We start from the raw sequence: 22,249 nt of genomic DNA on the forward strand, positions 1-22,249 counted from the left end.
ACTTTTCACAACCGATCCAATCCAATCCAAATCGCACAATGTGTTATAATATTATTATTTTATTATTATGTTTACAATTATACTTATAACATATTCAATTTGTTATACATTTTTATATTTTTCATGTATTATTATTATTTAATAGATGTTTGAGAAAAGGATAAATAGATCCCTGACCTTTTGCCCCGCGGACATTTTCGTCCCTGACCATTGAAAAATACTTTTAAGTCCCTGACCTTCACAAAACTTGGACGGATCAGTCCTGACGGAGGCATTTGGACGGAGGGACTGATCCGTCTAAGTTTTGTGAAGGTCAGGGACTTAAAAGTATTTTTCAATGGTCAGGGACAAAAATGTCCGCGGGACAAAAGGTCAGGGACTTATTTTTCCTTTTCTCTAAATGTTTTATGTTCAAAATGTGATTTATTTATTTATTTTAACTAACCTATAATTTTATTTCTATTATGTTATCGTTGGTTTTTTAAGATATTGTTAAGACTTAAGACTTGCTATGTCATTGTTGGTTATTTGAAATTTGATGTTGAGACTTGTTATATATATTTAATTTTTTAAATTTACAAAACCGCAAATCCAATCCAATTCAAACCGTTCGAAATTGGATGAATTTTTGACTCAAAACCGATCCAAACCGCACCGCGTACATCCCTAATGTTGGGTACTTTTGTCGTATTTTAAAATTATTTGAAGATATTTTTGTCAATAACAAAATTTGTATATTTTTGTTGATCACAATTATTCGGGTGTATTTTTTATTGTTTACCCTATTTTAAAAATAACAGCGTCTTTTTATCCAGCGTTGATCAATTTAAACAGAATGAAGAACTGTTTTACAAAATAAACACGATAATAATTTATAAATTTTCGTTGGCTTTCACTACGTCTATTAAAAAGAGAAAAAATAATAAGTGATGGCGTATTAATAGCAACCATGTTCAAGCTTTAATGAGACGTACATTTTAGTTTGAGTGGTACAAACATACATTTATAAACACAAGTGTTAAATTTCAATAAAGCAAGATGATAAGGTTGCCCTTGTTGTTTAGCAGTTAGCACATTTATAATCAATACCACAATAATTTAGCAGCCACAACAACGCACCAACACCAAGAATTTGGAAAGACGTAAAACCACCGTTCATGCTTGGTTGCATTTGAAAAGAAACCGAATAGAGTCAGGCACATGAGGGGAATATCTAAATAGGGATCTGCAGGTTCTTAATGAATAAACAAACTATCACATACCATCATAATCTATTGATTGATTAAGCTAAAATCTAGGCCTTCCTTGAAACTTCAATGTCATCTAACAACGACAACTAATTCCCTAATCATGCTCCAGCATTTGCGTTTCTCACAAGAACCCCAAAGGGCGCGATCAGTAGCGGTCAAATGACGACGGACGAGCACCCCTGCTTGGTCGATCATACGGACCAGGCCTGCCCCTATAATTCCTTCCTTCGTCACGAGCTGCTATTCCACTTCCATACCTGTCACCAACACCTCGTGGACCACCATACCGGTCATAACCTCTTTCTTTGCCATAACCATTTTGCGCGTAATCTGAGCTTCCTCCATATCGATCACTTGCAAATCGATCTCCACTAGTTGGATACCTACAGTTTTAAAGGAAAGAAATCAAGATAGAATGCATATATATACTACAACTCAAGGCTATTGCCAATGATCTAACCAAATCTCAGATTCTCGATGCAATGAAAGCCTTCGTAGTAAATGCCACATTATCAATTCAAAGACAAGGAATGCGAAATGAAATGGCAATTATTCAGTTGGTTTTACAAACTAGATCAAAAGGACCAAAGAAGTAATTTGATAATAACCATTAGCCTTATATACCTGTCACTAGTATAACGATCACGACTTCCATATTTGTAATCTCGGGAATCAAAGCGATCCCTATCCCCATAACGTCCACCATCATAGCGATCATCAAGGTATCGATCACGTTCACCACTAAGGCGATCCCCACCAGCACCTCCAAACCTAGGGCGTGAGGAAAATGAACTACCACCCCGGCCGCGGCCACCTCCTGCCAAAGGACAATCTCGGGCCCAGTGCCCTGGATGCCCACATTTGAAGCAATCATCTTGTCCAACCCTGTCCCCAACTCCATAGCTTCCTCTACCTCCTGATGAGTAGCCGCTTCTGTAACCTTGGTCTACGTCATCACCTCCCATCTTGGGCTGGGCCTTGTTTACTGAGATGATGCGGTCACCAATTTCTCGTCCGTGCATTTCCTTGATTGCATCCTCCATTCCCCTACGGTCTCCAAATGTAATGAACCCAAATCCACGTGGACGGCCTGTATCTCTTTCCATCATAATCTACAGGAAGAACCACTTGGAAACCTCATGCCAAGCAAAAGCAATATGTACAGGTAATGCTAACAAGTATTTAATGAAAGCGACTTGCAAAATGATAAAATTTAGCATATCCAGAACATGTCTAGTAGGAATGTAAGTTTATCCAGGCTTGTGCAAGTAAAATAAACACCTAGTTGATATAGACATTAGTATACAGTCCAGAATATAAAAGGCAACTCATTCAAACAGAATTCTTTAGAAAACCAGTAAAATATACCCAGACATACAAACATGAAAAGAGCACAAAAGATGGAAAAGAGTAAGTAAACAAGGAAAGGTATGTTAAAGTATACTATCAACTAATCTTCATTGGTATGGTACATTCTACAACCACCAATAATCAGCAAAATATATAGGCACATTTTCCCAAATTAATTAGCAAAATTGCCTGAAAGATGATATAAACTGTTGTACTTAATGATTGCAATTCAACAATCATGATTGAACAGTTATGCAACGTTTATATTGAAAAGTGTAGCCTTGTTGATATACATTGTTCAAGGGTGCCATCCACTAATGGCTGGTATATGCTCACAACCCGTAACAAAAGTGTCATCGACAAGGTTGATCTCAATTCAAGGCTTAAATTAGTCAATAAATGCCAAACAATTCCTCACCAACAACCAAACTTAGATGCCAAAACAAGGAATAGTCATGCAAGAAAGACAAATTGCTTCATATTTTAAGTTTTATGCATACATGAAAGGATAACATACAATTGCAGAAATAAAATTTCAATATTTTATTCATGCAATGTATTCAAACAGCATTTATTTAAAGAAAAAGAACAGGTTATAACCAGACAACTTACTTTCTCTGTCAAATTGTTAAAGCATCAGAATGTTTTTCAATAGAGCTAAGCAATTCAGAGAGATCCCAAGCCCATTTTATTACCACAAATATCTCTTACAACAACTACTTCCACAATGTGAGCTAGAATTTCAGCATATTCCATACTGGTCATGACTTCATCGACAGACATTTAAACAATCTAATTCCCCACCTCTGAATATAGCATCGGAGTTACTTGATAAAATTGCTGTATTATATTAACACTATTATTTCTCACTCAGAACTAGAAGAACTAACAATACAACAAGCAGCCACAAACGAACAGTATATCATGAAAATCAAGGTGCTATTATCTCCTCAGCAATCACCAGATCATTCTGCCACAAATCCAGTTTTACAGTGAGTATTGATATCTCTTCCAGCACAAATCTCTCACCAAAAAAGAATTCCAAATTTCTGAAAGACGACACGCAAGAAGGCTTAGCATTGACAATTTGACAGCATTCCTTATGGAGATCATGATTTCACGTTTCACTTCTTAATTGATTCAGCTAACTTCAATGATCTATCCATCTCAACAGATGCAACAAATAATCCATCTTATGCAGAATTAATGCCAAGCAACATGTAAGACAGATTCATCATATTCGGTATACCACGATTATATGCCTAGCATTCTCCCTAATTCTGCTCTTCTGCCTCTTTGTTGACTGATCCAACAAAACCAGCGTTCTAGAAGAAAAACCATTCTTATGCAGATTCGGATTCTTCAACTAAAAGTATACTGACAAAAGAAGGACCATTCAAAATCAAATAAAATTTGTCCAACCCACAGATCCTATACCAATGGAGAAAGTAAGAAAACTGAAATTCATTCATTCAACCTTCAACATTGTTAACTATAACAAGCAGATCAGCTGGTGAAATACAAAATCTTATCATGAGAGAAGCCCACTATCTGAGCAGCAATTGTCAATGATACCAATGCTCCAAATTTGAAACATTTGAGCTCTACAACACTTAAGTTCCCACAGAAACTGTAATGATGCAGAACCTTTTGGTGGCGTAAGATGATATCCACATATAGCATGTGTCACATGAGTGATACCACCAACTCGATCCAACAATTTCCAAACAACTGAGCATCAAGTTGGCTGAGAAAGTACCCTAAACCGCCAAAGATGCAACAATATTGGATTGTGGCTGAAGCAAATGTATAAGACTTCTTGAACTAACTAAACAATCACTTTAACCGATCTACTGAGCATCGTACAATCAAAATCCAACTAATGGTCCTATATACTCTGAAATGTAAAATATATTGGTTATTGCCTACTGGAGAAGGCATGATGCATTTCAAGACAGGAAAGCAGTTCTCTTTAATGTATTACTATTGGCCAAATGCCATACTTCTCTCAGTTCAATAGGCATTTATCTATAACCCATGCATAAACAAATATAACAAAGCAGACCCCAAAAAAGCATACCGAGGTATTAACTTCCTCTTGCTGTCATTCCAACCTTACCACCAAATATCTCTTGCAAATCATAACAGGTTTTACTAAGGAATACTAAGACAGCACAAACAACATCTCTCTGCCATATAGTAGACAGGTGTAACAAATTTTGATTGGCTGCCTTCCTTGAACTGAAACCCACATATCCCAAAGAAATATCAATCTCCAGCTTGGGCTCTATATTTACCACAATTTATTATTTTATCGGAAAATGAAAATGTGCTTCAGCCATGCCAAAATCAGTCTGGGAAAAAATATCTTTTTTAAAGTGTCACCTATAGCATCTCAAAGATCACAAGATTCACAACCCAAGCTCAAAGAAGACAAGGAAAAGAAGCAAAGAATCATCCTCTGAAAAAAAGGAGAGAAAAAACAAACATAGAAAGATTGAAAATTTAGTTTGCTGAGCCAAAAAATTCAATCCATAAAATACAGAACCCCCAGTCCCCATCATCAACTATTTGTGGACCTCATCAGCACAGGGCTAAACCTATCCGTGATGCTTTTATGACTTAACAGAAATCAGTACAACCAATGAAGCTTATACCATACTATGAGCTGCGATGAAATGGAATCAAACTGCAAAGGTTTTTTCCTTATATATATATATATATGCTTTTTTATCTTTAAAAAAGTAACTTGATGCAACGAAAAAGTCAAACAGGAAATTTTCGTTTGCACCTTTAATTCTGATAGCAATAGTAATAATAATTTGAAAAAAAAAAAGGAAGGGGGTGGAGAAAAATGCAAATCTGACATTTGCCCAACCAGGAAAAAAAAAATTTTTCACAATTGCTAATTACTACAGTTATAACACCACTTACTTAAGAAGATACATGCATCGAGCTCTTTTTTTCATATGTATAAATCCAAAAAAAAGAAAGCTGCACATTTTTACAGGTGAAGAAAACAAGAGATGGAAAATTGGTGAGAATAGACGAGAAGGTACCTGGCATTCGAGAATTTTGCCGTAACGGCCAAAGGCATGCTCGAGCTGACGCTCCGTTACGTCCCATGACAATCCTCCGACGAATATTCGATTCTCTTCTTTGCCCGCCATCACTGAATAACTCACTCAGTTTTCCTGAGTCTCAAACAAGCTCCCTTAATCCCTGAAGCACCGAAATCGAAAATGTCGAGAATTTAGAAATGAATGAATTGAAAAGAGGGCGAAAGGAAATACCTTGTGAACATGAAAGGGCTTACAGGCACAGAGAAAAGTGATTGGGGAAAATATTTTAGGGTTTTGGAATGAAACCCTTGAAGAAGGTTCCTGAAACTTGAAAGTGTGACGCCTTCCCTAACCACCGTTTCTGCTTCAAACTTGTACCTGCTTATTCTTAGGTCTTAGGTCTTAGCCAACATACCAAACATTTCTTATTCTTAAATTCGTTTTATTTATTAAAAAAAAAAACTCAAAAAAAATTATCTTATTATTTTCCTAAAACGGAAAAAGAAAATTAGGCATAGTTTTTTGAGTAACCTAACAAAACAATTCTATTATAAGTATACTAAAAATAATCATTAATTAATTATTTATATATAATATATATTAAAATAAAAAATATATATTAAAAATACATAAATAATGTATAAATAAGTATATGATAATTAATTTAGTAGTTAACTTTTTTAATATTTATATAATATTTATGCAAAACAAAATATACTTCTATGTTTTTTTTTTTTTACTAAGGATACCCGTCACATTAACTTAGTCTTACAAAACATTTGACACAAAATGGATTCTTGATAGATAGTATGTAATATGACAATGACTCATTAAACTTGTTTAACATCAACTATGTAATTTTGAGTTCGGTCAACTTATTAGAAATAGTCAATTTAGTTCATTCCATACTATAAGTTAAATTAACAACATCCATAACATATAAGAGCAAAATATCTATTTAAAAAATAAAAAATATCAAGCCTCTAAAAATGTGCGAGTAGATTGATGTTAATATGATAAATTGACAATTGTAGTTTTGAATTTTATTTAATCTTTTTTAATTATTTTGCAATTTTCTGTTTAATTATGAATGCTAAGTGCCAAGGCTAATAACGATTTTGTACATAGTCGGCATAATCATGTTTTTCACACTGTTTCTCTCATACATTTACATATAAGCTGATAAGCTTTTGCCCAAAAAGAAAAGGCTTCATATTTATTGGTCATGGGTCATGAGACATTAAGACAAGAAAATCAAATTTAAACAAAGAAATATCTCTCAGACCAAAAACAAAGTATATCAGCCTTAGGCAAATATGACCTGAACCTTCATACGCATCTCATAAGTTTCTTACTCCATTTATTTTGAGTGAACTCTGTGGTTACAAAAGTTAGGCAAAAACTCACTTGTTGTCTTTCATGTAAAGTTAATAGTCGAGAATTATTAGATGATAATTTAGTCAAACTTATCAAATCATCTTACGGTTCTCAAATATTAACTTCACATAAAGACAATTGCATGTGAATTTTTACCTAAAAGTTAATATCTAATATGTATGAAAGCAATTACAAATGAATTATATTGCAGGTGAAAAATACTTACAATGTTGAATTTTTTTATGAATACAAATGGGAAGAGGGGTAACATGGTGTAGGATCAAACCTATGAAATCACCATCACACACCAAATTTATGAGCAACAACAAGCTCTTTGGCTATATAAATAACTTATTTACATAATTACATGGCCACTGTACATTTTACATGTACAAACCAGGGGAGTGAAACATGTTAGAATTGGAGCAATTTAATATTTTTTCTTCTCTGAACTATTCAGGCAAAAGGGGAAGCCTAGTGACACTGGTACCCTTGCCACCACCACCACCACCAGTAGACACCGAATTAGGACTTGTTTTCTTGCGGGAAGCAGAACTGGATTTAGAAATTTTTTTTGCATTTAGCCTCATGGGAAGTATCTGCAACCTTGGGTTTTGTTCTGTACCTGACTTTTCAGCAGCCAACTGATAGCTTTCTACAAGTTCGAGCTGCCGTGCTATTATTTCTGAACGTCTAGGAAGGAGCTCCACAGGTTCCCCACCGGGTATCACAATGTATTCTATTGCAAGTCTAACCTCCTGCCATATACATATAAGTAAACGAAAATTCAAAACTAAGTCAAAAAATATACATGAAAGTATGAAGCACTAAGCCAATATTTGTTTTTTAAGTGAAACACAAAGATTGTTTGATATAATATTTGGCAAATCAGAAAGATGCCCTTTAAAGCAGAGAAAAGCTAAAACTACTGATGGGAAGCATGAATGAGAATAAGTATGTACAGAGGAGCACTGGAATTTCTCACTAAAAGGAACTAATTTAACTGCCAAGACTGTAGTGAAGAAAACATCAATTGGTCTCTAAGAAATAAGATGCTAATAAGAGAAAAGGAAAGGCTTGTACCTCCAAGGCATCAATCTCTTCCAGAGATGGTTTTCGTTTTGGTTCATCATCCTCGATTTCAATATCAAGAGCATCATTGTAAGGTTTTTTCGGTGCAGGGCCAAATGATTCTAGCCCAAGGATCATACGTACTGCTTTGACCATTTGTGCCATGGTATTAGACTGCAAGAAACAAAAACTCAGTATAAGAAGATAATGACAAACAACCACCACCAAGCCATTATAACATGATAGTGTTCTATTGTAACCAGAAGTTCATTATAACATAAAGAGAATACATCGAAGTAACAACTAAAGAGGCAACCAAAAATCACCTTAATAACAAAAATTGGTAACTTGTGGAATTTCGCTACACTACGGATCCATGGGTTTTGTCGTATCTCAGAACTGGATGCTAGAATTGCATCAGCAGCTCCAATATCATCTGTTACATCTACTAAATCTTCAAGTCCCATCACCTTTGCTACTTGCAGTAGATCAGCTTCAAGAATCTAAATGCATCCAACATGAAACAAGTGCCAGGTTAATAAGAAAGGCAGGCATCAAGAAGAGTTTGGCCAATGCATGTTTTCAAGAATGAAATCCATTCAACATGGAAAACGAGACAGGTATAAAAGCCCTTGAATACCTTGTAAGTATACACTTGAACTGGTGACCTCCTCGTAGTCACAGATCCATTAGTACTCCATTTCTTAGATCGAGAAGTAGGGCTGTCTGCTTCATTCTCATCAGACTTAAAGTCAGAACTCTCAGTATTATTTACAGATCCACTAGTGCTCCATTTCACGGACCATGTAGGAGAAAGGTCTTTATCATCCTTATCAGAATCTATTTCAGAACTTATGATACTATTCTTTGTTAAATCAAGGGTTTCTCCAAGACTTTTTTCAGGCATTGGAGCATACTGCAATAAATCTTTTGCAGAGTCATCCCATTGACGGACTTCAAATAATGGAGATTTTCCTGTTAAGGCAGGAAATTTCCTAATCAAACTTCAGTTTAAGCAACTACGAGATTACCACATCAGTTAGATATTAAGATATTCCTTTTTTTGTGGTTTTTTTTTTTTTGGGACAGGGGGGGGGGGTTGAAAAATACCTGCCAAAATGGCATCCACAGTTGCATCTAATCTATGATGAACGCGACATTCAGTTTTAGATATCAACTCAACAGCACAAGTAAATGTAGGAGGTCCTTTCCTTTCTAGAATTGTCTTCTGCACTTTCCTTTTCTTAGCTTCTTCATCTCCAAGGGTTACACTCTGTTGATATAAATACTCAACAAACATTACTAATGTGTGTAAGCATTACACATATTCTATTTCTATATGCTTCTGAACTTTTCTTGATTCACTCTTTGAAAAAGGGAACTGATGAGAAAAAGGAAAGAGCGACTTTTCACCTCTATGCCACCAACAAGATTCTGAAGAGAAGGATTTTTTATTATGTTTTCAATTGTCATTCCATGTGCTGTTCCAACCAATTGGACTCCTCTTTGAGCAATGGTACTAGCTGCTAATGCTTCAAGCTCTGTTCCAATTTCATCAATTATAATGGTTTCAGGCATATGATTTTCAACTGCTTCAATCATAACCTGCATAGAGAAGCGTGAACAGTGTCACAGAAGTTCATTTATCAGAACTTGTTCTACAAAAATGAAACTGAGCCAACGAGATTTGTACGGACATTATGCTGCATATGTACATTTGGAACTTGCATCCTCCTTGCCCTGCCTATGCCCGCATGAGGAACATCACCATCACCTCCAATTTCATTGGATGTATCCACTATTACAACACGCTTCTTTAACTCATCTGCCAGCATCCTAGCAATCTCTCTGCACAAGCAAGCTTCTTCAGACATGCATATTAAATAACTCATCTTGACCAATATTAACATACATAAAACTTTAAAATGTTATTGTTTGGCGTGACTAAAGAAGTTATTGCATAAAATTTACACTGATGAGGAAACATGAACAATCACAGTCACAGACCATTTTGGGTAAGAGTGCTTTGCTGTTGAGGCATTTACAGAGAAACATGAAGGGAAAAAATCAACATGAGAAACTTGAAAACAAAAAACTTCACTTTTGCAGGAGCTAATAAACCACGTCCACAGTCAAAACTTCAAATAAAGACACAGAAATCCTATTCAGAATATCAAACATTGGCAAGGTTTACCTGATTAACGTAGTTTTACCCACTCCGGGAGGTCCTATGACCAATATAGAACCCCCATCCTGAACCAAATCACGTATAATTTCTGCACTACCACTCACTGCTCGACCCACCCGGCAAGTAAGGCCAATGATTTGCATTTTACGATTCCGAATCGCACTTATACGGTGTAAAGAGCTATTAATACCAGATCGGTTGTCATCAGAAAACTCACCTACCTAAACATAATGAAACATTATATCAGAAGCCATTATTCATTAACACTAAGGGAGACAAATGCTATTTCGGCAACCAGAAGTCTAGAAACTGTAACTATAAAAACCTCAGTAATCACAAGGCACAAACCTTACATGCAACTTCAACAGTTCTTGACCATGCATTATGTATAATTGTGTTAGAAATAAAGTTCCAACTTCAATTACAAAGAAGAATCTTTACACTCTCCTCACGAGTGACTATAATCTTCTATCTAGATCTTTGGATCCCACCTTACCAATCTTTTAATTGTTTTTTTTCTCCCTGGTCAAATTATTTATCACAATAACTCTTCCAAGCAACAGAAATTTGCCAATAAATAAATCACTTAGCACTGAGTGATAGCAGATAATTGGTTCGCATATTCATAATAAATTCAAAGTGGATGAATTAAAGCTTATATTTTGCAAAGGCCCCTCATGAAAATACATATAATACAAAAAATGTTCCATCGAAAATGCTCAACCAAACAAAGAACAAGCTAACTCACCCACCTTGGAAATGGCATGGCGTAAATCTTCAAGCTTTATGGGTTGTTCAGAGATAACCCAATCTCCGGAAGGGAACCTGGCGAGAGGCTTGCGACCCAGATCCATCACAACCTCTATAAGCGTCCCAATCTCCTGGTGCCGATAAAGCTCCCTCCTCATCTTCAGAGGCAACAGCTCCAAGAACATCTCAAGCTCCGTGGAGGCCTCGGGCCGCGACGTCGACGGAACGTTCTGGGAGCTGAACGGATAGCCGTTACCGGAGGAGAAACGATCGGAGGGGCGGCGAATTTCCGGGGAGGGAATCCATGAGGAGGAGGAGGAGCTGGCGGAGCGAATTGCGGAACCCGAACGACGTGTTCGACGAAATGACGAAGAGACGGTGGAGATGAGGTTTGAGCTGATGTTGAGGTAGGCAAGTGCTGAGGTTGGAAGGTGGTGACTTGTGGAGTGCCATGAACAGTGAAGATCGATCACCACATAATGCGAATTCAGTGCTCTCATTCTGTTATGTTAGTTTCTTTTTCTGTGTTTTTTGGTTTGAGATGTGTGTTGATGAGTTAAAGAAGAAAGAAGAAGAAGAAGAAGAAGAGAAAAAGAAGATTCCGAGGTATCTTCTATTTACTATTGAGATTGGAGGGAAGGAAGGGACAAGTAACTGTTGGAGACCGTTAAAAGGTTTGGTGATTGATTTGTGAGACCAGAGAAATAAGAATCAACGTAGTTAGTTGCTTACGAACCACACGTTGTTTTTTGGTGAGAGAGAGCTTACGTTCACGCCTTCTTCCAAATTAATCAAAGGCTTGTTCCATTCAACTTTTCTTTCTTTTTTCTTTTTTTTTTCTTTCCTTATTTTAGGGGGGTTTCATGTGCTTTGTCTAAATTCATGGCAATTTTTGTTCAGAGATCCCACGTGCTAAATAATCCATTTTTTTTACTTAGGTAATAGAAGATACTAGGGAAGGAAAATGAGTTTTTTTTTTTTTTTTATGTAACAAAATGATGAACAAATTGTACTATTGAAATAAATATCAAATATGTTATTAGGTTAGCCACCAAGTCGTGGTTTGTGTATTTTTTTGTGAAATAGTTGTAACTTGTATTTATATCTTTATACATTAAATGTGAATGAAAATAGAGCAACTCATTTTGGACAGTTAGACGTTCGATTTTCATATGAATAGATTGCTTTTGTGATTGCATGTCCCTTTCCACCATTATTAAGCTCAATATGATGTTATGATTGGTTACACGATTCCAAGTGAGCAGCCGAAGTGGATTCAACATCTTGAATAGTTGTACTTGTACAATTGTGGTTTCTTACTTCCATAGTTCCATTTCATTAATCAAAGAACTCGTACCAAAGACACAAGTTAAGTAATACGACAATATGTATTATAGACTCAACTTATGAACCAAATATGCTTCTAGACACTATACTGTCTTAAACGAATATTTAAAATCAGATAATTCCCAAATCCCTATTTAGCAAATCTTATGAGTTATGATAAGAGTTTTTATTCAGTATTTGGTCTTTGCCAAAGTTTCGAATTCGGGTACAACATACTAAGATTTAGTTTGGTAAAATTTTTATTTTTTGAAAGTAGCTTATAAAAACTAACTTTTAAAAGATAATTTTTTAAAAATTGTAGCATTTATATTTAGTAAATCAAATTAAAAATAACTTTAAATAAACACACACAACAATAATTACAGTTAGTAAAATAACTTTTAAAATTTAAAAATACTATAATAGACATAAATGCAAGCATTAAATTTAAAAATTAGTTAATATATGAGGTTATATTAAACTTTTAAATTTTAAAAAAATACAAGCCAACTTTAAAAAGTTTTATCTTAGATACTTTCAAAAGTACCCTAATCTTTTAAAAACTGCAAACACAAGCACATGATTTTTTTTTATTTACCAAACATAAAATGAGGAGTTTTAGTTTTTAAAAAGCACAAGCACCTCTTCGAAAAATTTTACCAAACCAAGCCGAATAACAAGCACCTAAAGTTTGGTTTGGTAAAATTTTTCGGGGAGGTGCTTGTACTTTTTAAAATTTCAAGCTCTTCATTTTGCATTTGATAAATAAAAAAGAACCAGGCAAAGGATTCGATGGTCCTAGAATGTTTGGACCATTAAATGGTCCCATAACAAAACATATTTTTTAAATTTTTTAATAACTACTAAATAGTCCTTATTTAATTTTAATTATAAATTAATCCTTTAATAACTCCATTAAATAGTCCTTTAAAAAATAATAACCGTTAAATAGTCTTTATATTATTTAATTATAAAATTTATTTTTTATTTTATAAATTATTGTTTTATTATTCATCTATCTGTTTATTAATAATAAATAAATATTTTGCCATCTTAATCGATCATAATTTTATCATTGATCCGTTACATACGTATTGGATTGAAAATCATGTTTGTTAGAAATTCAATCAATTGGATGCACAAATCAATTGATTGAAATTCAGGTTTTCCAAACTTCAATCGATTGGAATTGATACACGTTGAATTTTGCAAGGCATGTGGGTTTTTCTTATTCAATCGATTGGTCATATTACCCAATCGATTTAAGTCTCCAAAGCAATATAGATTTTCACAATTCAATTGATTGGTTGTGTTACCCAATTGATTGAATTATGGAATGCGTTTTATGTTACGCTTCTCTAAATTTTTCTGCTCGTGATTATAAATTATTATTTTATTATTCATCTATTTTATCTTTAAAATTCTATCTTCAATTTTTAAATTTTTATTTTGATTTAGATACTCTAATTTTATCTTTTCTTTAATATTAAGATTATAAATTGGTGAATAATCTATCAACAATTACTCAATCCTACCATTAGAATCATTTATCAATCTGATTGATTATCAATTTTTTATTGTTTTTGTTCATTGTTTATCCATATACTAATATCCAATTTTTCTTTATTATTTATCCATCTCTTTAATATCCAATATTTGTTCATCATTAATTGATAATCACGGTTGGCGATAGAGATCCAATCGATTTTTTCACTATAGTGTTTAGAAAATAATCCATTGTTTTGATTACAAAATCGAGATTAATCTTTAATTTTGGAATTCTTTGTTTCGATTCTTTATTCATGCAATTGATTGTGTAATGAAAAATATTTTTTTTATGTTTTAGTAATGGATTTTTTTCTGAAATAAAATAAAAAAATTATTATTTTTCAAAACCCAATTTTTCAACTTTAATTTTTTTAAATACGATTTTTTTTATGCAGAGCAAGGTGAACTTCACTTCAAATTCTAAAAAAAATGGTTAACTCAAATTATTAATCTTCATAGTAGACAATAGCAACTATTATAGGAGTACACAATGTTGAGATTTCTTATGCTTAATTATAGAAATTCTGTAACTTATTTTTAGGGATTTCTTTTTGCAAATATGGAAGCTATAAATTAGGATACTAAATTATAGTGTTAGTAGCTAAACGATGGGGCCTAGAATAGTAAATATTTTTTCTATATATGTGTACATATACGTTGAAATAGCTAGATAGAATACAATTGATTTTCTTCTCACAAAATAAACTTGGTACCAGAGCCCAGGTTACGTCTAGTACAATGGGCAAGTCAGAGTCTGACCCCTCTGAACCCTCTGGCACTAAGACTGCTCCCATCATTATTCAATTTGAAAATTCATCTTTCAATGCTGGAATTATCCTCAATGAAACGAACTATGATATTTGGTGTCAGATGATGGAGATGCATATTGCTGAGAAGGAGAAACTCTATTTTATTCGTGGTATAACAGCATCACCGACCGAAAAAGATGCAAGTTACGACAAGTGGTACACAGACAACCAAAGAATCAAGAGATGGCTATTGATGTCCATGTCTCCGGAAATCATGAAGTGATATATCCGACTTCCTACTGCTTGTGAAATTTGGAAGGCTTTATCAAAAGCTTTCTATGATGGGGCCGATGAACTACAAGTTTTCACCTTGAATCAGAGGGTTTTCTCTGCCAAACAAGATGGCAGAACACTTTCTATCTATTATGGTGAATTAATCGAAATTTTTGGTGAGTTAGATCATCGCAATAAGGTGAGTATAGAATGTGAGAAAGATGTAGAACTGTATCGCAAATTCATTGAGAGACAAAGGGTGCATATCTTTCTTGCTGGTTTGGATTGTGAGTTTGATCAGATTCGTGGTGATATTTTGAGAAAAGATCCAATCCCTGAGTTAGAAGAATGCTACTCACTGGTTCGTCGTGAGTCTGTGCGGCTTGCAACAATGAAAGAAGAACTTGTGAAGCCTGAAACTTCAGCCCTTGTTAGCCGGAACCGATCCACTCAACACAAATCCAATCCCAATCAGCAAGATCGAACAGGTTCCAATCATTATAAATCTACTGCTAGTGCTAACAAATCTACTTATAGATGTGCCCATTGTGATCAATCTGGCCATACCAAAAGTCGTTGTTTTGAACTTGTGGGATATCCGGACTGGTGGGATCATAATCGTGATCCACGAAAGAAGAATTCACACAAGAACTCCACTTCTGCAGTTGTAGAATCAAAGGCAGAACAAGATATTGAGGAAAAAGGCCCGGCTTTGGTAGCAACAGCAGGTAATGGAGGTAAAGTTTTAAATATTTGCGCACCTGTTTCTAATAGTACATGGATAATTGACTCTGGTACTTCGGATCACATGACCTTTGATTCTAGACAGGTTCCATCCCTTAAACCTTCCTCACGAAAATTTGTCTCTACTGCTAATGGTACCTCAGCTCTTGTTATAGGAGAAGGATCCATGTCTCTTAATGATACTTTGAATTTGGATTTTGTTTTAGTTGTTCCATCCTTGGATTATAACATTTTGTCAGTATCTCAAATCACCTCTGCTTTATTTTGTGTTGTAATTTTTTAGCCTGAATTTTGTGTGTTTAAGGACATCCAAACAAGGCAGACGATTGGTTGTGGTGTTAAGAGAGGGAATCTATATTACTTAGACATGGAGTCAAAGAGTTTGAATCAACTATGTCAAGCATTGACAATGGACAATGATGAAGCAACAAAAAGAAAATCTGATATCTGATTATGGCATCGACGTTTGGGATATGCCTCATTTGGTTATCTTAAAAAATTATTTTCTAGTTTATTTGCAAAATTTGATATTTCTAGTTTTCGTTGTGATACTTGTGAATATGCAAAAAGCCATCGTGCTTCATTTCCTTTGAGTTTGAATAAAAGTTTAATTCCTTTTATGGTTATACATTCTGATGTTTGGGGTCCATCCAAAGTAGCTACCTTGGGTAGAGCACGCTGGTATGTCATTTTTATTGATGATTGTACAAGGATGACTTGGGTGTGTTTGATGAAATCCAAAAGTGAGGTAAATATGTTGTTCCAAAAATTTCACAAAATGATTTGTACTCAATACAATGCAAAGGTTAAGGTTCTACGAAGTGACAATGGAGGTGAATATTTGAGTTATAGTTTTTAACAGTATTTGGAAGCACAAGGAATCATTCATCAAACTACTTGTCCTGAAATACCCCAACAAAATTGGGTGGCTGAGAGAAAAAACCGTCACTTATTGAAAGTTGTTCGTGCATTATTGATATAGGCTCATATGCCATTGTGTTATTGGGGTGAAGCACTTACATCTGCAACATATTTAATTAATCGAATTCTCTCCAGTACCATTGATTTCAAGACACCATACCAAGCTCTTACTGAAGCTCTTACTGAAGCTCCTACCACAACAAACTTAGCTCCTCATGTCTTTGGTTGTGTAACATTTGTACATCTCCATAAACACCAGCGCAACAAATTGAGTCCTCGTGCATTGCGATGTATTTTTGTGGGATATGCTACTTATCAGAAAGGGTATCGATGTTATCACCCTCCGACACAAAGAATGTTTATTACATTGGATGTCATCTTTCATGAAGACACAATGTATTTTTCCCTTCAGCCTGAACTTCAGGGGGAGTACCAAGAGGAAGTTTTGACTTTAGATCTTCAAATACCAAAAGAAGTAGAACTCTCTACTAGAGAGGAGGTTGCTGAACTTAATGCCCAAGATATGGATGACTTGAACTTGGGTAATGGTGAGCACGTAGAAAGGGAAGTATCAAGTCCATCATCAGCATCCGAATCCCTCGAACCACAAGAAACCAATACACCAAACAACCATTCGTCAGCTGAGGATGCTCCTGATATGGATGAACCATCTAGAAAACAACTACCACCACGTCACCCCAGAGGTATCCCTAAACCCACATATGAACCTGAGATTTTTAGTAAGGTCAAATATCTTATGAGTCATTATGTGTCTAACCACCGCTTGTCTGAATCAAATTGATTATTTGTAAATCAATTATCTACTGTATCTATTCCTAACAGTGTGCAGGAAGCCTTAGCCGACCCGAGATGGAAGGCAGTTATGAATGAGGAGATGGAATCCTTGAAAAAAAATGAGACTTGGGAGCTTGTTGATTGTCCTCCCAGAAAGAAAACAGTCGGATGCAGATGGGTTTATACAGTGAAGTACAAAGCAGATGGTACAGTCGAACGCTTTAAAGCGAGACTAGTGGCTAAAAGGCACACTCAGGTCTATGGAATTGATTATACAGAAACATTTGCACCTGTAGCCAAAATCAACACAATTCGAGTATTGTTGTCTTTAGCTTCGAATTTGAACTGGCTATTACAACAGTTTGATGTGAAGAATGTCTTTCTACATGGAGAGTTGTCTGAAGAAGTCTACATGAACCTTCCACCAGGATGCATGATACCAGAAAAACACGCTCAAAAGGTGTGCAGATTAAAAAAGTCGTTGTATGGGCTTAAGCAATCTCCAAAGGCATGGTTTGGAAGATTCACCAAATCCATGAAGACTTTCGGCTACAATCAAAGCAATACAGATCATACTTTGTTCTTGAAGAAATAAAATGGTAAGATAACTGCACTTATTATTTACGTAGATGACATGGTGGTAACGGAAAATAATCTTGAAGAAAGAAAGACATTACAAAGTTACTTGTTTAAAGAATTTGAAATGAAAGACCTCGGCCCTTTAAAATTCTTCCTTGGCATCGAAGTGTCTAGATCCATCAAAGATATTTTTCTATCTCAAAGAAAATATAATTTAGACTTGTTACAAGAAACTGGCATGTCAGCCTGTCAGCCAGCTGATACACCAATGGAAGAAGGATTGAAGTTATCAGTTGAATCAAATCAAGTGCCAGTCGATAAAGGGCGATACCAGAGATTGGTTGGAAGGTTAATGTACTTGGCACACACAAGGTCAGATCTTGCATATGCATTGAGTGTTGTGAGCTAGTTTATGCATAATCCTGGAGAACAACATATGAATGCAGTGGTACGTATTTTGAGATATCTGAAATCTTTTCCAAGAAAAGAAATCTTGTTCACTAAAAATGCACATTGTCAAAATACGGATGCGTATACAGATGCTGATTGGGCTGGGACAATAGATGATCGACGTTCAACTTCTGGTTATTTCACCTTTGTAGGAGGTAATCTTGTTTTCTGGAGAAGGAAGAAGTAGAATGTTGTAGTACGTTCAAATGCAGAGGCTGAATTTAGAGGAATGGCACTTGGACTATGCGAAACACTATGGCCTCTTGATGGATTTGGATTTTCCCCCCAAGCAACCAATTCAATTGTATTGTGACAACAAGGCTGCATGTGATATTGCTCATAATCCAGTCCAACACGATCGTACGAAGCATGTGGAAGTAGGTAGATTTTTCATTAAGGAGAAACTAGATACGAAGATTCCGGAGTTACCTAAAATTCGATCAGAAGATCAACTGGCAGATATCCTCACAAAAGCAGTTTCAAGTCAAGTTTTTTCAAAATTCTGAAGCAAGTTGGGCATGTGTGATATCAATGCACCAACTTGAGCGGGAGTATTGAGATTTCTTATGCTTAATTATAGGAATTCTGTAACTTATTTTTAGGGATATCTTTTTGTAAATATGGAAGCTATAAATTAGGATACTAAATTATAGTGTTAGTAGCTAAACGATAGGGTCTAGAATAGTAAACATTTTTTCTATATATGTGTACATATACGTTGAAATAGCTAGAGAGAATACAATTGATTTTCTTCTCACAAAATAAACTCACAAGAGTACACATGAATAAGTCTTATTTTTATTGAAAAAATAATATTTTTTAATTTATAATGAAAAAAATTCTTGTTAAATAGTATCTATGTATTTCTCAAATTGCTTTGATGATTTCAATCGATTGGGTAATACGGCCAATCGATTGAATAAAGAAACTCCACATGTCTGGAAAATTCAATCGATTGTGTATAATTCCAATCGATTGAATTTTTAACAAACACGATTTTTCCAATCCAATATGTATGTAACCGATCAATGATAAAATTACGATCGATTAAGATTGTAAAATATTTATTACGATTAATGGAATATCTAATTTGTTATTGTTTTAGTTTTTTATTATTAATAAATATGATAGATAAATAATAAAATAATAATTTATAAAATAACAATAGATTTTATAATTAAATAATATATAAAAGATTAATTTGTAATTAAAATTAAATAAGGACTATTTAACAGTTGTTAAAAAACTTAAAAAACTTAAAAAACATATTTTATTATGGGACTATTTATTGGTCCAAACGTTCTGGGACCATCAAATTCGGTGACAAAAGACCATGTGTTTGTACTTGCAGCTTTTAAAAGATGAAAGTATCTAAGATAGAGCTTTTTAAAGTTGGCTTGTGTTTTTTAAAATTTAAAAGTCTAATATAATCTAATAGGTTAACTAATTTTTAAATTTAGTATTTCCATTTATGTCTATTATAGTATTTTTAAATTTTAAAAACTATTTTACCAAACATAATTATTATTGCTGTGTTTATTAAAAGCTATCTTTAATGTTATTTATCAAACATAATTGCTATAACTTTTAAAAAATTATCTTTTAAAAATTAGTTTTTATAAACTATTTGAAAAATAAAAATTTTACTAAACTAAGCATAAAGCCTCAGCGAGTTAAGATTTTTCTTTTGTGCTCCCATTTTTGGTGATGTTGTGGTTTAGTTTAGTAATATAGATAATAATAGAATATAGTGAGATGAAGCCCATTCAGCCCATTATGATGTTTTTGGACAGTATTTAGCCCATTTCTCTAAAGGACTAGTGTGGGCTTAACCCAAAGGGCCCAACCCACGAAGGCTGTAATCAAAATATGCAAAACGAGTTTCATAATTTCATTCATAAATACACGTCATTTGCATCAGGCTTCTTCCTTCACTCGCATTACACACTTTCTGTGCAAGAAGAAAAAAGAGTGTTTCTTGAAAGAGCAGAGCAGAGCAGAAAGAGAGAAATGGAGAGTGCGATACGTGGGAGATTCGCTCTTTCTCCCAACGGTATCTCCAACCCTAAACCAGGTACTTACCTAATTCACTTTTCATAATATTTCGATTCCAAGATTCTCCATATTCAATTAATTAATTCCCACCTAAACCTACTCATCTCTTCACCTGATTTCAAGCCCCAATTTTCATTTCTTGTTGAATTTGATGCATATACCTTTGAGTTTTGACGTTATTAGGTTATTATCACGTGATATTTTAATTCTCGTCTTCTGCAATGTTATAGTTATATACCTGCATTCTCTTCTTTCGTTCGTTCTTTCTTTTTTTATAAATTTTCTTCTGTTGAATCAATTGCCTGGTCCGAATTGTTCTCTTCTTAGAAGAATTTCACCAGCTGCTATTCATCATCTATCTTTGGAATTTTATCCTTTTTTTCTTGAAAAGGAAAGAAAAAAATTGATAATCTATACACAAGTTTACGGCGAAGCCTGTAATATTCATTATCCAGTGGTTCTTGCAATGCCTATTATTTGTATCTGAAAACTATGTTTTGAGATGCTTGATGTGTTGCCATGTGTAGGGTTCGCGGTGAAAGCAAATATCCTTGGTTAATCTTCATGCAATGTGTATCTATATGGTTGAGTGCTTCATATTATAGTTGTTTTTAATGATTTGCTTATTGCAGGAGACAGATATTCACTTTGTAGAGGACCATGCTCCAATCTTTGCATCCCCACAGCTGCAATAACTACAAGACCGGGCAAAGGTGCAGGGCTGCTGGAAAAGCAAGTAATTGAAAAAGTCACTCCTGGCCGTGAATCTGAATTTGATTTGAGGTTAGAACTAATCTTGATTCTCGATCTTCAAGCTGAACTTTTCCAATTGGGTATTGTAATTGTGTGGCTAGATTCAATTTTACGGAGATTCCCACTACAATGTCTTTGAATAAAAGATACTGGTGAGAGGAATCTTGTCAATGGTGTCCATATTATTGATATTGCTGGTATAAGTATCTTGTGGGAAAATGGAGATGGTATTGCATTGAATAACAATGATTTGTTTTTACTTCAAAGTCTTTGCATTGTAATTCTGAAGTAATCAAGTAAATAAATGGATGTTTATGCATTAACCTCCTTAATGAAAGGGAATTAGGAGATCCATTAGAGTTTGTATTTTTTATGCACTGTTGTTCAGTTCCTTTTTTTTTTTCAGAATAAAATGTGACATGGGTTGAAAAGGTTAAATTCTGGACTTTCTAAAATGTGCAGGAAATCGCGAAAATCAGCGCCACCATATCGCGTAATATTGCACAATGACAACTTCAATAAACGGGAATATGTGGTCCAAGTACTGATGAAGGTTATTCCTGGGATGACCATTGTCAATGCTGTTAATATCATGCAAGAAGCGCACTGCAACGGGTTGTCAGTGGTTATCATCTGTTCCCAAGCTGATGCTGAAGAATACTGCATGCAACTGAGAGGAAATGGGCTACTGAGTTCAATTGAGCCTGCAGGCGGAGGGTGCTGAACTGCTGATGCAGCATTCAATACGAAGCAATATTGGAGTTGATGCTATTGAAAGGCGAAATTAGAAACGTTTGGTTGTGTACATAGGATAACGTCATGAAGCTTTTGAGTAACGCAAGAAAAAGGCAAATGTATAATAGTTGTTGTTGGTCTTACGATTTTGACGAGATAGTTGTGATTTTGAATAAATAAATAATAGCACTACTTTTGTATCAACTCTGGTGTTTATGATCTTGTTTGATTTGCTTTTGATATCAGCTTGACCGCCTTAACGAATTGAATCTC

At 34.6% G+C, this 22,249-nt stretch overlaps 5 protein-coding genes across 8 annotated transcripts; 3 read left to right on the forward strand and 2 right to left on the reverse strand.

Moving 5' to 3' along the window:
* Positions 1-1,131: 1,131 nt before the first annotated feature.
* Positions 1,132-6,170, reverse strand: LOC112775395 (glycine-rich RNA-binding protein RZ1B). Of its 4 annotated transcripts, none has more exons than XM_072229022.1 (5): positions 5,917-6,083; positions 5,660-5,822; positions 3,213-5,061; positions 1,875-2,362; positions 1,132-1,633 (listed from the first exon to the last, which is right to left on the reverse strand). In XM_072229022.1, the coding sequence occupies exons 4-5, from the start codon at positions 2,357-2,359 to the stop codon at positions 1,396-1,398; spliced, it is 723 nt and encodes a 240-aa protein (XP_072085123.1). In that variant the 5' UTR covers positions 2,360-2,362; positions 3,213-5,061; positions 5,660-5,822; positions 5,917-6,083; the 3' UTR covers positions 1,132-1,395. The 4 variants fall into 4 exon arrangements, with proteins under 4 accessions (XP_072085123.1, XP_072085124.1, XP_025674765.1 ...); XM_072229023.1 differs by having other exon boundaries at positions 5,894-6,061; XM_025818980.3 differs by lacking the exon at positions 3,213-5,061 and having other exon boundaries at positions 5,917-6,170.
* Positions 6,171-7,219: 1,049 nt separating this feature from the next.
* LOC112776785 (protein SEEDLING PLASTID DEVELOPMENT 1) lies at positions 7,220-12,117 on the reverse strand. The gene is made up of 9 exons (XM_025821023.2): positions 11,051-12,117; positions 10,305-10,519; positions 9,808-9,958; positions 9,524-9,715; positions 9,221-9,383; positions 8,751-9,085; positions 8,437-8,613; positions 8,123-8,284; positions 7,220-7,797 (listed from the first exon to the last, which is right to left on the reverse strand). Exons 1-9 carry the CDS (start codon positions 11,546-11,548, stop codon positions 7,492-7,494), a joined length of 2,199 nt encoding a protein of 732 aa, XP_025676808.1. The 5' UTR covers positions 11,549-12,117; the 3' UTR covers positions 7,220-7,491.
* Positions 12,118-14,660: 2,543 nt separating this feature from the next.
* On the forward strand, positions 14,661-17,999 carry LOC140182431 (uncharacterized). Its single transcript, XM_072228635.1, has 4 exons — positions 14,661-14,870; positions 14,991-15,926; positions 16,671-17,354; positions 17,460-17,999. Exons 1-4 carry the CDS (start codon positions 14,661-14,663, stop codon positions 17,997-17,999), a joined length of 2,370 nt encoding a protein of 789 aa, XP_072084736.1.
* A 39-nt stretch (positions 18,000-18,038) lies between these two features.
* On the forward strand, positions 18,039-18,392 carry LOC140182432 (uncharacterized mitochondrial protein AtMg00810-like). Its single transcript, XM_072228636.1, has one exon. The coding sequence runs from the start codon at positions 18,039-18,041 to the stop codon at positions 18,390-18,392; it is 354 nt and encodes a 117-aa protein (XP_072084737.1).
* A 1,940-nt stretch (positions 18,393-20,332) lies between these two features.
* LOC112776090 (ATP-dependent Clp protease adapter protein CLPS1, chloroplastic) lies at positions 20,333-22,180 on the forward strand. Its single transcript, XM_025820074.3, has 3 exons — positions 20,333-20,507; positions 21,121-21,271; positions 21,704-22,180. Exons 1-3 carry the CDS (start codon positions 20,444-20,446, stop codon positions 21,963-21,965), a joined length of 477 nt encoding a protein of 158 aa, XP_025675859.1. The 5' UTR covers positions 20,333-20,443; the 3' UTR covers positions 21,966-22,180.
* Positions 22,181-22,249: the final 69 nt, after the last annotated feature.

Source organism: Arachis hypogaea, chromosome 19 (genome assembly GCF_003086295.3).
Source record: "Arachis hypogaea cultivar Tifrunner chromosome 19, arahy.Tifrunner.gnm2.J5K5, whole genome shotgun sequence".
Lineage (NCBI taxonomy): Eukaryota > Viridiplantae > Streptophyta > Magnoliopsida > Fabales > Fabaceae > Arachis > Arachis hypogaea.

What these genes read in the sequence shown, in the direction of transcription:
- LOC140182432 (XM_072228636.1), top strand. Translation starts at nt 18,039, where the DNA reads ATGGTGGTAACGGAAAATAATCTTGAAGAAAGAAAGACATTACAAAGT.
- LOC112776090 (XM_025820074.3), top strand. Translation starts at nt 20,444, where the DNA reads ATGGAGAGTGCGATACGTGGGAGATTCGCTCTTTCTCCCAACGGTATC. An exon ending in TATCTCCAACCCTAAACCAG is followed by an intron (nt 20,508 to 21,120) that starts GTACTTACCTAA and finishes TGCTTATTGCAG; the next exon opens with GAGACAGATATTCACTTTGT. An exon ending in GAATCTGAATTTGATTTGAG is followed by an intron (nt 21,272 to 21,703) that starts GTTAGAACTAAT and finishes TAAAATGTGCAG; the next exon opens with GAAATCGCGAAAATCAGCGC.
- LOC140182431 (XM_072228635.1), top strand. Translation starts at nt 14,661, where the DNA reads ATGGGCAAGTCAGAGTCTGACCCCTCTGAACCCTCTGGCACTAAGACT. An exon ending in CATCACCGACCGAAAAAGAT is followed by an intron (nt 14,871 to 14,990) that starts GCAAGTTACGAC and finishes GAAATTTGGAAG; the next exon opens with GCTTTATCAAAAGCTTTCTA. An exon ending in AACCTGAGATTTTTAGTAAG is followed by an intron (nt 17,355 to 17,459) that starts GTCAAATATCTT and finishes AACAGTGTGCAG; the next exon opens with GAAGCCTTAGCCGACCCGAG.
- LOC112776785 (XM_025821023.2), bottom strand. Translation starts at nt 11,548, where the DNA reads ATGAGAGCACTGAATTCGCATTATGTGGTGATCGATCTTCACTGTTCA. An exon ending in ATGTACATATGCAGCATAAT is followed by an intron (nt 9,716 to 9,807) that starts GTCCGTACAAAT and finishes TTCTCTATGCAG; the next exon opens with GTTATGATTGAAGCAGTTGA. An exon ending in TGTGGATGCCATTTTGGCAG is followed by an intron (nt 9,086 to 9,220) that starts GTATTTTTCAAC and finishes CTGCCTTAACAG; the next exon opens with GAAAATCTCCATTATTTGAA.
- LOC112775395 (XM_025818980.3), bottom strand. Translation starts at nt 5,770, where the DNA reads ATGGCGGGCAAAGAAGAGAATCGAATATTCGTCGGAGGATTGTCATGG. An exon ending in GCAAAATTCTCGAATGCCAG is followed by an intron (nt 2,363 to 5,659) that starts GTACCTTCTCGT and finishes TTCTTCCTGTAG; the next exon opens with ATTATGATGGAAAGAGATAC. An exon ending in GATCGTTATACTAGTGACAG is followed by an intron (nt 1,634 to 1,874) that starts GTATATAAGGCT and finishes TTAAAACTGTAG; the next exon opens with GTATCCAACTAGTGGAGATC.